The sequence below is a fragment of the Argentina anserina genome, chromosome 7, assembly GCF_933775445.1.
Source record: "Argentina anserina chromosome 7, drPotAnse1.1, whole genome shotgun sequence".
NCBI lineage: Eukaryota > Viridiplantae > Streptophyta > Magnoliopsida > Rosales > Rosaceae > Argentina > Argentina anserina.
Genome location: NC_065878.1, coordinates 18,501,887 through 18,515,785, shown reverse-complemented (window position 1 = coordinate 18,515,785; position 13,899 = coordinate 18,501,887). Strand labels below are relative to the sequence as shown.

The 13,899-nt window shown below is 38.1% G+C and overlaps 2 protein-coding genes and 1 non-coding gene across 4 annotated transcripts; 2 read left to right on the top strand and 1 right to left on the bottom strand.

Moving 5' to 3' along the window:
* Window positions 1-572: 572 nt before the first annotated feature.
* Window positions 573-7,868, top strand: LOC126802006 (probable sulfate transporter 4.2). Its single transcript, XM_050529519.1, has 17 exons — window positions 573-1,024; window positions 1,563-1,611; window positions 2,079-2,280; window positions 2,594-2,762; window positions 3,287-3,352; window positions 3,440-3,547; window positions 4,162-4,269; window positions 4,356-4,421; window positions 4,658-4,718; window positions 4,825-4,952; window positions 5,237-5,278; window positions 5,678-5,794; window positions 6,139-6,190; window positions 6,537-6,675; window positions 6,839-6,927; window positions 7,160-7,236; window positions 7,341-7,868. Exons 1-17 carry the CDS (start codon window positions 716-718, stop codon window positions 7,656-7,658), a joined length of 2,100 nt encoding a protein of 699 aa, XP_050385476.1. The 5' UTR covers window positions 573-715; the 3' UTR covers window positions 7,659-7,868.
* An 809-nt stretch (window positions 7,869-8,677) lies between these two features.
* LOC126804263 (U12 minor spliceosomal RNA) lies at window positions 8,678-8,832 on the top strand. Its single transcript, XR_007673219.1, has one exon. It is a non-coding gene; the product is annotated as a U12 minor spliceosomal RNA (small nuclear RNA).
* Window positions 8,833-9,022: 190 nt separating this feature from the next.
* LOC126801729 (TMV resistance protein N-like) lies at window positions 9,023-13,482 on the bottom strand. Of its 2 annotated transcripts, XM_050529176.1 has the most exons (5): window positions 12,898-13,482; window positions 11,687-12,794; window positions 11,302-11,577; window positions 10,345-11,205; window positions 9,023-10,260 (listed from the first exon to the last, which is right to left on the bottom strand). In XM_050529176.1, exons 1-5 carry the CDS (start codon window positions 13,392-13,394, stop codon window positions 9,664-9,666), a joined length of 3,339 nt encoding a protein of 1,112 aa, XP_050385133.1. In that variant the 5' UTR covers window positions 13,395-13,482; the 3' UTR covers window positions 9,023-9,663. The 2 variants fall into 2 exon arrangements, with proteins under 2 accessions (XP_050385133.1, XP_050385134.1); XM_050529177.1 differs by lacking the exons at window positions 9,023-10,260; window positions 10,345-11,205; window positions 11,302-11,577 and having other exon boundaries at window positions 11,959-12,117.
* Window positions 13,483-13,899: the final 417 nt, after the last annotated feature.

Genomic DNA, 13,899 nt, shown 5'->3' with positions numbered 1-13,899 from the left:
TCCTTTGTTTGAATGGCTTTAAGAACGACACTAAACCTTGCTACATCCTCTTTGAGAATGCTCTAGTCAGAGTCATCTCAGTTACACGACTCTGAGTAATTCTATTTTACTACTCATCAGTGAACACGCTAACTACTTTCAATCATCCACGTGGCAAGCTGCAAGCACAACAATTCCCTGCACGTTACCTGGATCTCAATGATTGAAGACTTGGAAGTCTTGAACGTAACTGCAGTATCATCCACATTCATTCTGACCCGCCGACCTTTCTATATCTGTGTTTATGGTTAGAAAAGTCTCATGAATACTTTCTATTTCCGGGTAAATCACAATTCACCCCAAAACCATTAATTACCAAATCCAACTTTCTATCCTCGTGATGTAAATTTGGTAGTTCCAACAAACCAAGCTGATTCGCTCATGGGAAAGCAGTAAATCGCATCTATTTCACTGATTCACACCCATTTTTTACCCCGCGGGGTAAAAAGATAGTAGCCGCCGGGGGTGTGTAGGTGTTGCATATAAAAGCCATCACTCAAAATATATATATACACTCCTCTCCTCTCCAAATCTCCACCTCCCGAAAACGATTTTGTGGAATTACGATTGTGCCCCCAGGGAGTGGACCACAACCACTTTTGGCTGTGCCTCCCTCCCAAAACGCCGCGCGCGTTTTTTTGTTGCATTTATAAAGCCAAATGCGCCGGTGGTGCGCATGGAGATAACCTACGCATCCCCAAGCGACTCCGACTTCTTAGCCGCCGCGTCTTCCTCCTCCACCACCATGCCGACGACGACCCGAACCGTACGGATTATCCCTCTGCAGCACCCGGACACGACGTCGTCAAACGCGGCGTGGGCCGGGCTGTCGAGGTGGAAATCGAAGGTCGTCAGCATGACGTGGACTGAGTGGCTGGAGCTGTTCTTGCCGTGCTTCCGGTGGATTCGGACCTACAAGTGGCGCGACTATCTCCAGGTCGATCTCATGGCCGGAATCACCGTCGGCGTCATGCTCGTTCCTCAGGTACATACACTCTTGTGTGTTTTTCGCTTCATTCAAACGTCGTCGTTTTTTATGGTCGCTGAGATAATTGAAGATAATGCAAGCAAGAAATGTAAAATCAACAAAATGTAACGCAGTAATTCATTCTTGATTCAGCCTAAACTACAGTAAAATTTATAAACTTTGGCACTATATAACAGTAAATTTTGTATTAATAATCAAGCATTTACCTTTCGGTGATTGAATATATTTATTTAATTATTGGCTATAGGAATCTTCATATAGTCTTCTGTTTAATAATTGTTCTTTCTGTTCATTCACTTGGAAGCTGAGAAATTGTCAACAGTAAGTTTTTTGTTTTTACTATGCGTGATGGTAAAGAACAATCGTGTGAAGTTTACTGAACTTATAGACCAGCAGTAAATTTCGTAAAAATTATATATCTTTTCTGTAAAAGAAAAAGATGTTACTAATTCTTGTCTGGCTGTCTTATTTAGTTAATGCATGTTTGATATTTAGTTGTTAATTGTTCTGTTGATTTTTTGCTCTGAAATGGCAGGCAATGTCTTATGCAAAATTGGCAGGGCTTCAACCTATATACGGTCTTTGTAAGTTCACCCAATCTTAATGAAGTTTTGTATAGTTACACTGTTTTTAAGTTGTTGTTTTCTCTTATTATGCTTTCTGTAATTTTGGATTAGGAGTCCTCTTTTCCAATAGTTTGATTTTGATTAAAACTTAAAAGTGCAGAGCTTTCTATTTGGTTTTTTAGTTTGGTTACCCTCGAGCTGAATAGGTAGAGGAGCTTTAGACCATGTCATGTCAAATAAAATCTGAATAATGTAAAATCTCGACTCATGAGAGTTTGAGACAGTTTAGTGCCATTGAGTTGGAGAAAGAGTGCTTTTATAAAATGATCGTTTGACAAAAATGTGGCTGCTCCAACCCTGTGCTAAAATTGCTGATAGTCATACTTATTTTGGTATATTCTGAGTTACTGAAAATTTATCGTAATTTATTTTGGTTATTATATCCACGTTATAAATTTAATTGTTACCCTCATTATGCAAGGCAGACTCCGGTTTTGTGCCTTTATTTGTGTATGCTATATTTGGCTCGTCTCGTCAGCTAGCTGTTGGTCCAGTAGCGTTGGTTTCGCTCCTAGTTTCCAATGTTTTAAGTGGCATCGTTGATTCTTCTGATGCGCTGTACACTGAGCTGGCAATATTATTGGCACTCATGGTTGGGATCATGGAATGCATTTTGGGGCTTTTAAGGTACCTGCGATTTATCCTGTTTAGTATCATGGTTATGTAGATGTACTTATGCATTACTTAGTAACCTGCAATCCAACCATAATATTTGGTTTAGCTTGTACTCGTCTTAACATTATCAAAATCTAATTAAAAACTACAAACTATCATTTTATCCCAAAGAAGCAGCTTTAGGGTGTTTGATCATTGTTGCTAGATAGATGGATTACTGTAAGTAACAAAGTACTTTTCCTGGCTAACACCTCAAGCTCTTGTAATTCTTAGTCTAAGGATTGGTCTTTTAGTTTCATTTACATTGTATTCTTCTCCTGTCCAGGCTTGGATGGATTATTCGCTTCATCAGCCACTCAGTCATTTCTGGCTTTACGACTGCTTCAGCCATTGTGATCGCTTTATCTCAAGCAAAGTACTTCTTGGGATATGATGTTGAACGAAGTAGCAAGATTGTGCCACTGATTGTGAGCATTATATCCGGAGCTGATGCGGTATGCTTTCCTTGCATGCCCAAGTGGTATAACTTTTGTTATTATATTCATATTTGAGTTTGGGATTTTTCATGTGCCTTTGCAGCTATTTGGTAACTTGACTGTTATTAGATTCCTCATGAATTTTACATACATTGGCAATTTGATTCTGCATTTCCTGGAATGTTCATGATATAATACTATAATAGTTCTGTTGAGTGAAATCCTGTGTGCTATATAATAGTTTTAACTTCTATTTCTACAACTCTACTTTTGTCTGGGCTTACCGTGGGGATCCCAAAGCAAGTATTGCATGTTTGCATTGTGTTTTTAATATACCATTATATGATTTTATGTACTGATAGTGACTCGGTCATTACATATTTGAGAATTTCCACAAGCAAGTCTCTGTTGTAGTTAGCTCTCCAGTGGTTTAAAAACTTATCTTTACATGAGGTAGATGTGAGATGTCCGTTTACAATGTGTTATTTTATGTTATACTTATCAGCTCATTTCTTAACCATAGCAGGTTTTTCCTTTTGTAGTTTTCATGGCCCCCTTTTGTAATGGGATCCGTCATTCTTGCGATACTGTTGACCATGAAACACTTGGTATGAGCCTTATTGTTATAATTTTGGCAGAATATGTTTTTTTTTCCTAACAGAATTCTGTTTCTCATTTCAAATTTATACATTCAGGGAAAGACGAGAAAATCCTTGCGGTTCCTGAGAGCAGCAGGTCCTCTCACTGCAGTCCTTTCGGGCACTATTTTTGTGAAAATAGTTAATCCATCTTCCATATCCTTGGTAAGAGATCCATTTACCAAATTTCGATTATAATTTCTAGATTTATCCAACTGAACAGTGCAGTCATTAAATGTTAGTTGCAATTGGTAAGTAGAGTCGCTAGAGTCAATTTTATCTACTTTACATAAGTCTGCTATGCATCTGTATTGAAACTCTGGCTTGTGAACACCAATGGATCTCTCGTCCATGAAATTCCAGAAAAGAACTTTAACTAGATGATTGATCAACTTGAATTATATAGACGTTGTAAGTACATTCTTCAGAATGAAAGCTACCCAGCTTTGGTATGCAATCTGCTTGAAATTTGGGACAGTAAAGGAGTGTGCTGTGTTCCCTAGATTGAACGTAGGACTGTCACATGAAATGATAGAATTTCCTGAAATTTTCATCACCTAATTAGGTACCTTTTTTACAATCTGTAAGAAACTAAGGCATAAAATAATATATATTAGATTCAGCCATAAAAAGATAAATTTGATTGTGTTGCCATTCGCCTATTGGATGCTTCCTTGTCTTCCTTCTGTTTTCATGTGTATGTTTGCTTTACAATAGTTCGTAATTCTACATTATTTTATGGTAGCAGTAAGTATTTAATGGAAATGTGTGGTCTTTAGGTGGGAGACATACCACAGGGCCTTCCATCTTTTTCTATCCCTAAAGCTTTTGGATATGCTACATCTTTGATTCCAACTGCACTTCTCATCACTGGTGTAGCTATTTTGGTAAAAGGAGTTCTGTACATCGATTCAGATTTCATTTTGTTTTCTCTTTTATATTGATCCTCAAGAGGATTCAATTTGAACTATAGGAATCTGTGGGCATTGCAAAAGCATTAGCTGCGAAGAATGGGTATGAGCTGGATTCAAATCAAGAGGTATGATTTTGGAAAAAGCTGGATTTGCAATATACAAAAAAGTAAAGCTGTTCATTATCTGTTGAAAAAAGAAAGAAAGAGATTAGTCTAAGTAAACACTTCGTAGTCAAACCTCGCATATTGACATGCCTCTCTTACAGTCTTTGCATCAGTTTTTCTTGTTAGATGTGTTCTGCTTGGTGGTGGGTAGCAAGAACCTGTAATATATCTAATTAGTCCTGTTTCTTTCTAAACAGTTGTTCGGGCTTGGTGTGGCAAATATCTTTGGTTCATTTTTTTCTGCATACCCTACAACAGGTCAGGTTTGTACTAGCTTTTAAGAGCTGCAACCTTGATTTGCACGTATTGCACAAATGGATTTTCATGTATCCTTAACAATTTTTAATTTAATGATGTCATGCAGGATCCTTTTCTAGATCAGCTGTGAATCATGAAAGTGGAGCAAAAACTGGCTTATCTGGAATTGTTATGGGATTTATAATGGGGTGTGCCCTCCTTTTTATGACGGAATTGTTTGAATCCATACCCCAGGTATGTCCGGGTTAATTTGTTTGTCTTTCATTTGGGTATGCAATTTTGTGCAGGCCATATCTGATGGCTTTTACTGTCTCCATTGAATTTTTTCTGAACGAAACTATATATTTTCTTCATTACAATTGATCAGTAATTTGTTGTTGTGGGATTGGCATTTACCAAACTCCAAGATGCGAGCTATTTTATTTTATGCTCTGTCGTATTGGATTGTAAAATTCTATTTTGTCATTCAAGTACGGATATTGACTCTTATGTGCTAACAATAACTTTCTCTATACCAGTGTGCTCTAGCAGCCATCGTCATTTCTGCTGTAATAGGCCTGGTGAGTATTCTACAGTTTGAAGGAGTTGTGCATACATATTCTAGCTTTCGTTTTGCTTTTGCTATTTTTATTATGTTAAGTATTGCAAAGTATTATCTGACGCCTTAGACTTCATATATGACATTAACTTATAACTCTATAAGTGACACTAGAATCTACCATGTTATCATTTCAGTTGCAATTAGTTTATGCATTTTCTGTGAAAGGCTAAGTTCATTGGCTAAAAAAAATGACACTAATGAGTTACATTTTCATGGATAAACTCATGGATGAAGGGGGTATCATGCTTTCTTTTTATTGATAATTGCGATTGTGCGTTTTGGTGCCCTAAATCATGGTATGCACACTTGAACTGGTAACCACCATTTTTTAGAACTCACCTTTTATAATGAACTTCAGGTGGATTATGATGAGGCTATTTTTTTATGGCGAGTGGATAAGAAAGATTTTCTTCTTTGGACCATTACTAGCACTACAACATTGTTCCTTGGCATTGAGATTGGCGTCCTTGTCGGGGTGAGTACTTAAAGCAGGTTATATCAGTTACACTGGGATAAAAATAGTTATATGGCATTGAATCAAATAATATTTTGGAATTCCTTGTCCACATATATCAACAAGTCAAGTGCCCTGGTAGTAACTCATCTATCCGTTGCAACAAAAGTATTTCGGGTTTGTTTGCATTAGCCTGATAGGTAAACCTTTGTCCATCGATTCTTACTGGGTTAGAAGCTTGGAAAAATCAAGTAGTATACAAATTGCCTGATTATCACTGAAGTTCTGAAAGAAGCTATCTATTGTTTCCTGTCTAACCTTTCCTCTTTCGAGTTTTTAAATTTGATGCATGTTGGTGATTGCAGGTTGGTGTTGCACTTGCATTTGTTATCTATGAATCAGCGAATCCCCATATTGGTGTGTATACTTGATCCATTACAAAATGTTTATGCATATAAGCAGATGTCCAAGATCTTAGCTTCCTGTATCACCACAAAATATTCATTTATTTATGCTTTATTTTAACCTTAAACTAAATCTGGAGGTAAGGTGCACCCTGCTATCATATTCGTGTACTTTATATAATTGGGAAGGGATGGCAGTGACTCTCTTTCTACTTTACACTCTCCAAAAATCACTGCATCCTTTTTTAAGTTTTAATCTTCTATTGGTTGGTTATCAGTACCACCTTCATTGTTTTCTGCCTTTCCTGTAGTCTCTTAAACCCAAGCATCCTTAATCATTAGTTTCTTTTGTGTTGCAGCTGTCTTGGGGCGTCTCCCAGGTACCACTGTTTATAGAAATACACAACAATATCCGGAAGCATATACATACAATGGAATTGTGATTGTTCGGATTGATGCACCTATTTACTTTGCGAACATTAGTTACATAAAAGACAGGTAAATTTTCATGATCTACTATTGTGATAATAGACAACAAATGTAATAAATGTGATTCTCTCATTATAACACCTGTTTACATATCAAGTTCTACAGCAATGTAAACTTTATGCTTTCCCCATTAAAGAAAAAATCTAAATAATAAATTCATTTCCTCTGTCAGGCTACGTGAATATGAAGTTGAGGTTGATAAATCTACTAGTCGTGGACCAGAAGTTGAAAGAATTCATTTTGTTATTTTAGAGATGGCACGTAAGTCTTGTTAGTTAAGTCTTTATTTTCATTTTTCATATGCTACTCAGAAGCTCTTGATAAATAGAGATGCATGCAGGCACAAGCTGCATAAAGAATGCCAAACATTGTTGTTTGAAAGTATGCTAAATTTGCAACTGCAGATCAAGAATGCTAGTGCTCTCCTTGTTCAAAGGTTGATGTGAATGATGATTATTCCGAATTACTGAATTGGATCTGTTTCTTATTTCAGCTGTAACATATATAGATTCAAGTGGTGTACAAGCATTAAGAGAGTTGCATCAGGAGTACAAATTGCGGGACATCCAGGTATTTGTTCCTTTATAGAGATTTTTCCTCATCATTATAAAATTATAAATTCCTTGAAATGTTGTTTATAATATGCTGTTTCCAACTATCTGCTTGCAATACAGATTGCCATTTCAAATCTCAATAGAGAAACTCTGATGACCTTATCGAGAGCAGGCCTAGTAGAGCTGATTGGCAAGGAGTGGTACTTTGTAAGAGTGCATGATGCTGTTCAAGTTTGCCTTCAGCATGTTCAGAGCTTAAAAGAGACACCTAAGAAAGCTGACCCTTTAACTGAAGAGAGACAGAGTTCTTTCCAGAGTTATCTTAGACAAAGAGCAGAGGATTCATCAATGTCCGAGCTGGAATCTGGGAACCAGACATCTTTAGTTAGCAAGGACAGCCCTCAGTTGGAGCCTCTTTTGCCTCGAAAGTCTTCTTGATTTTCTTTATAAGTTCATAACTTCATATAGAAATCCCCCTACATTTTTTCTAGCCAGGTTCCCTACCTTAGGTTGAGGATTCATTCTTTCCATGTAATTAGTCTCCTCTGTTGTAAAATGTAAAGCATTGTCGCAGCAACAGGAAAAGACAACAAATGGGGGCAATGTACAATTTTATGTAATGAATCAACTTTCGCAGTTTCTTTGTTATTCTCTCGGTCTCCTGCGCACTCATAATTCATAAATGAACTGTCCCAACGTGGATTAGTCTCTGGGTCCTGCAAAACATTTGAGTATATTGTGTAATGCTATTCTTTACTCCACCGAAAAGGGAAGAAACTAGCAGTGGGACTCTATAGATTGATGGTGATCTTATTTAACCAGGGACTATCATTGCTTGCTGCTACTGGGAGTAATAAGCTAAATGACCAAAGACTTGGTATGATTTGCAGCTAAAAAATTGGACTTTTAGGGGTCTGAAAAACTTTAGCTCAAGCATTGCAGAGCATGATCGATACTAGCTTCCCAAGACCTCAAATCTGATTAAAATTCTACTTGGAAATCCATTCATCCAGACTATTGCTGATTCTTGTCAACACAAAAACACCGTTGCCCCTTCCATATAGCAGAGATTTTATAAATTTGATGCAGCAACCATCAAGTGATCAAACTTCGGTCATGTCCTTACACCCTTATATTCAACAAACGGGGTTGCAATGTTACGAGAGAACTTACTTTCATATCCAAGATGGGAAGGTTTAGCATATACAAATTGTACAAACGGATTTCAATGGCGAAAAAAGCGGCCATTCCACGCAATCTGCAGGCAGACTTCAGTGTCGGGATTTTAGTATATACATAAATCGAGACAGACACACAAATTACAACAGTTAAAAGCAATGCTAGAAATAACAGAAGGAATATAAATTAAAACTCTATACGGATCCCACATCGAAGGTAAGAAGTAGTAGTTCCAAAGTGTAGTGATATAAAAAAGAGGTGCTTGGCAACGAAGAAACTTGCCTTAAACTAATGAGTAAGGAAAACAAAGCGAGTGGTGAGAGCTGCTCGCCGCGCATACTCTAAAATCGCGCATTAATTTTTGGAGGGGCATAGGCTGGCCGTTGTGTTGACGCTGCTTACTTCGCAGAACTCGCACGTGCGGGCCTCCCCCTAACAATTCTTACTTCAAATATTTGTTACATGACTAAATGCAAGCATATTTCTGGAGTCTAAACGATACACATCCCCGTTCAATTACGGAAGACGTAGTCCTTCTACATAAAACCACAAAAGCGAGGAACCCGGAGCCACCGCCGCTACGTTCCCCGGAACCAGGTTTTACGCAAACCTGTAACTCTGGAAGATGATTTAACACTAAGCTTGGCAACTTTGTTGAAGTCTACATAGAATGGATGTGCTAGGCACATGAGATTTTGTCCAAGGGAAAGCCAGTAAAGAATAGGACATGTATAGCTTTGGAGAGATGTACCCTTGGGAATTGGCTGGAAGAAGATATTGAGGACACCACCTACTACTTTACATTAGTCCGATCCAACTAGCAGCAAGACAAAACGTAACCTGTGGTAGATTGAAACTGAAACTTAACAAATGCCACCAATTTTGTGCATCTTTCAGTTGAAGCTTTCATCTGTTGATTTCGAACAGATCCTTTCTGTAACTTCTCTTTTGTATTATGCCAGCACCCTAACAGGCTTCTTACGCCAATAAGTAAAACCGCCAATTATTGACTCTAGACAACTGTTTACTGAATTATATGAATTATTCATATAAACTACTTGATATAACATATCATTCGTGTTATTAATCAAAATGACAAATCAGATATTGTAAAAGCACATGAGAGACAGAGGAAGCAAGTTACTTAATCTAGATGGTCACTTACTTGATACGACTTGTATATACCTAAGTATAGCAGTATTAGCCTTGTAATTTGGCATTGAGACACGAATGTTTCAAAGAAAAACAATGTCTTCGATCTTCTTCACTCTTCAGCAGAGTAGTATACATCCTCATCACAGCCACCACTTGTGCTCGGTGCTGCCTCACCTTGTTCACATGCTGGCTTCTCTAAATCACAATCCACAGTCTCTTCCATGTAAAGAGAAATGCTGCTGTTGTGCTTGTAAAGTGCATAGGCTCCAGATTTCTTCACCTGCAAGCATCTGTTGTTTCCTACAGCTCGATTGATCTCAAAAACAAACTTGACCTCATTGCACATGTCCTCCCGACAGTACTTGGGTTTTAAGAAACGCTTGTGTAAAACAACAAAGTAAAGGTGATCCGCAACAATGTGTTTTACACTGCAACCAACTACTGATACACCAGAACTGTATCCATCCCAGGAACAATTGATTCCACTTGTATCAGGATCTAACTCATCATCTTCAGGAATGGCAGATGCATCGTCTTGAGGTACTAATAGAGCACATACAGCAACTCCAATCCACTTGCTGCTGTAACTTGCATCCGAAGATAACTTAGCAGTCACCGAGTCTCCCAAACTCTGATTATTGAACCACTCAAAGATTTCACTTCCAGGAATTACAAAACTGAAATAGTAAAAAGAACAAGGGGTTTCCTGCATGCACCAAACAAGATCATATCACAACGAGAGAGAGAGAGAGAGAGAGAGAGAGAGAGAGAGAGAGAGAGAGAGAGTTACCTCAAGCAACCGCTTTAGCAATGAATACAAGAAAAAGCTAGAATCTTGATTGTCAACTGTACTGGAGCAATTTGTGCAAACAAGCATAAATCTCAGTAATCTGCACACATCTTGTGGATGTGGAAACATCTGTAATGAAGTACAATTGTCGGTTCTTAACGATAAATCGTCATTTAATGGGAGCTCTGGCAATTGTTGGAGCCTTTTGCAATCCTCCACATTAATATATTCAAGCTTTGTAAGCAAATTAATGCTGGCAGGAAGGCTAACAAAATTGTTTCCTCTGAGTAGCAAGTTCTTCAAGGAGGACAGAGAACCAATTTCATTTGGAATTTCTCCTTCACTCAGATTACAGTCATTCAGTTTTAATGTCGTCAAAGAAGTGAAATGCTGCAAAGAAGCTAACAGAGGAGCCAAAGGATGAGGACTCTTCCTTGGAAATAAGCCAAAAGATGATACTCTAGTAACAATTCCACTCAAATCAAGCTCCACCAAACTCTTACTGAAGCACTTAATCGATGAAGGTGTATTCTCAATAGCAGTCCCACTTAAATACAATTTTGATAATCTGTTCACCCCACCCCCAAATTTTGGAATCATTTGCAGTCTAGAGCAGCCAAATAGATCAAATGTTTCAAGAGATTCCGTTTCTAATTCACTTGGGAGACTCTTAATACTCTTGCAGTTTCTAAAGTTCAAAATTTTTAGTCTCTTGAGAAATGCAATGGATGGATGAATATGAACTAAATTCGTACAACCTTGAAGAACCAACTTCTCAAGGTTCGGAATACCTGTGAAATCTGGGGTCCTTGTCAACTTTATGGAGTAACTAAGATCAATAGATTTCAACTTGGGCAAGAACTGTAGGAATCATATATAAAGAATGGTAGAAAAATCAGCTTCCATGCATGAACTATAAAATATAATAAAACTTGTAACAGATATTGGATAACTTACTTTCATTTCATTCCAGAGGTGATGAATATTGCTATGAACCAAAGTAAGCTCAGTGAGTTCATCCGGATGGAAATCTGGTGGGAGAGATTTTGAAGGATACCAACTCCAATTCAGAAATCTCAAGGCATCAGGAAGACAATTGGGGCCGAGAGAAAGCTTTAAATTATGAATGTAGAGCAGCTTTAGTCTACACATTATGGAGAAGGCTTCAAGATTCCAATCTGCCTTTTCTAATTCGTCCAAATGTAAGAATATGCCTTCGATGACCTTTGTTCCCTGACAATTGAAAATGTCAGATAAGTTAATTCCAGAACATATGAACGTATGGTGTATTGATGTTACAGAAAACTATAGTGATGTCCATGCTTGATGTATAAAATCTTACCGTATTTTTCGTGAACACATGAAAAATGTCTTTGCGAAGCCACAACCGAGTCCGTTCACCAGGCTCTTCAGAGCACTCTCTTCGAACTATTTCGCGTCCCATTTCTTCTATCAGTTCATGTATTTCAATGTTGTTTTCTAGTTCAATAGATAAGAGACATTTCTCAACAAGAACATCTATTATAATACGAGTGCAAAAGTCGGAACTGTAGACTTGTTCGATCATAAGCTCATCGTAATACAGCCTGTGGAAACATGCAATATCCAGAAAAACTTTCTTTTCCATCTCATCAAGTCCGTCATAACTTATTTTCAAAATTTCAAAGACTGATGTGTTGGGAAGTTGCTGTAATTTTTGCAATGTAGACTTCCATGCAACTGGACTTCTTTTATACAAGAAAGACCCCAAAGTTTTAAGAGATAAAGGAAGACCTGCAGCATACATAACAAAACTCTTAGAGTATTCGGCATAATCATCTTCAGGCTCATATTTCCTAAAAGCTTTCCAACTAAAGAGCTGGAGAGCTTCATCACCATATAACCCCAACAACTCATATGGTGATTCTATACCATGGGCGACTAGTATATGTCGGTTCCTAGTTGTAATGATGATTCTACTCCTCAAACAAAACCAGGCCTTTTCTTTCACCAAGGTTTCCAGTTGCTCCACATGGTCCACATCGTCAAGAACTAGAAGAACTGCTTTATTACATAAACATCTCTTTATCCTCGTCATTCCATCATACTCATTCCATACTCGACCTTCTTGAATGTCTTCCTTCAAAATTTGGGAAAGAATTTGTTTCTGTAGATGAACTAGACCGTGTCTTGCAGAAACCTGTCTGACATTAGCAAGAAAGATGCAGAGTTCAAACTGATGAGAAATCTTCTCATACACCATTCTAGCGAGGGTGGTCTTACCCACGCCACCCATCCCCCATATTCCTATAAAGCGAACATCATTTGCTTCTGTATCTAAAAGAGCATCTATGTCATCCAGCTTGTTTTCCATTCCTACTAACTCTTCCGAGGAATAGAGCACTGTGAAAGTAGGGTGAACTTTGGTCCACAGTACCTTAATAATTTCATTAATAAGCTTTGTCTCATACCTAAAACAGGAATGAACATTACCATACTAAATAAACAAACGTATTGAATACAAATTAAGTTCTGTGGTAAGATCATTAGGTAAGATTGCTAGATCGGCTTTACCTGTAATCCTTTGAACTCCAGCCAGCGAGATTAGCCACTTTTGACAAAGCATCTCTCCACTTTTCAACTTCCTTGCTATCTTCCCCAAACTTGTCTACATGTTCACTGAACGCTTCAGCAAAGCTACCCCTTTGATGTCTCACATGAGACGGCTCGACCTCATAAAAGATCGGCAGGATTGTCCCCCTCTTTTCCATGCATTCAAGAATCTTACACAGTTCAAGCAAGCACCAAGTGGAAGAAGCATAGTTTGGCGAAAGAACAACGATCGCAAACCTGGATTGCTCGATTGCTGAGAGGAGCTCAGGGGAGATGGCTGTGCCTCTTTCAAGTTCGGGGTCGTCCCTGAAAGTCCTGATCCCTCGCCACCTCAACTTGTCGTGTAAATGATCTGTGAAGCCCTTCCTGGTGTCTTCGCCTCTGAAGCTCAAAAACACATCGTATTTCCATGAAAAAGATGAATCAATGGAGGCCCCGACTTGGGTGCTCAATGCCATTGGATACTGATTCACAACAACTTTGCTTCAAAATTACAAGAAGATCTACTGAACTTCAGAGGCAAAGGAGAAATACCATGACAGGCAAGGAAATGGAAAGAGATATGGTAGCAAGCAAGAGATTTCAAAAGGGGGATAAACAGAGGGGCGGAGCTGAATGTGGACAATCTTAGACGACTTTGACTTTGATGATTGCAAGTAAGAACATGGGGGGCATCACAACTCTTGTTTATGAAATTAATAATAATGCTATAATATATATAAACAATAATGCAAATACAGAGTAACGCGCAAGATGAAGCATCTACGCAAAGTCAAAGCCAAGATTTTAGAGATATATGCCTTATGCTTATGCTTATGCTTGTGCCTATATCATGTCCCAACATGCTTACTTGTGCCACAAGCGTTTTATTTTAACTTGGATAAAAACTGGCCTTCCTTACTGAATCACTGGCCTCCATCACTGAATATAATGAATTACTGATGAAGATGGCAGAGAAAATGA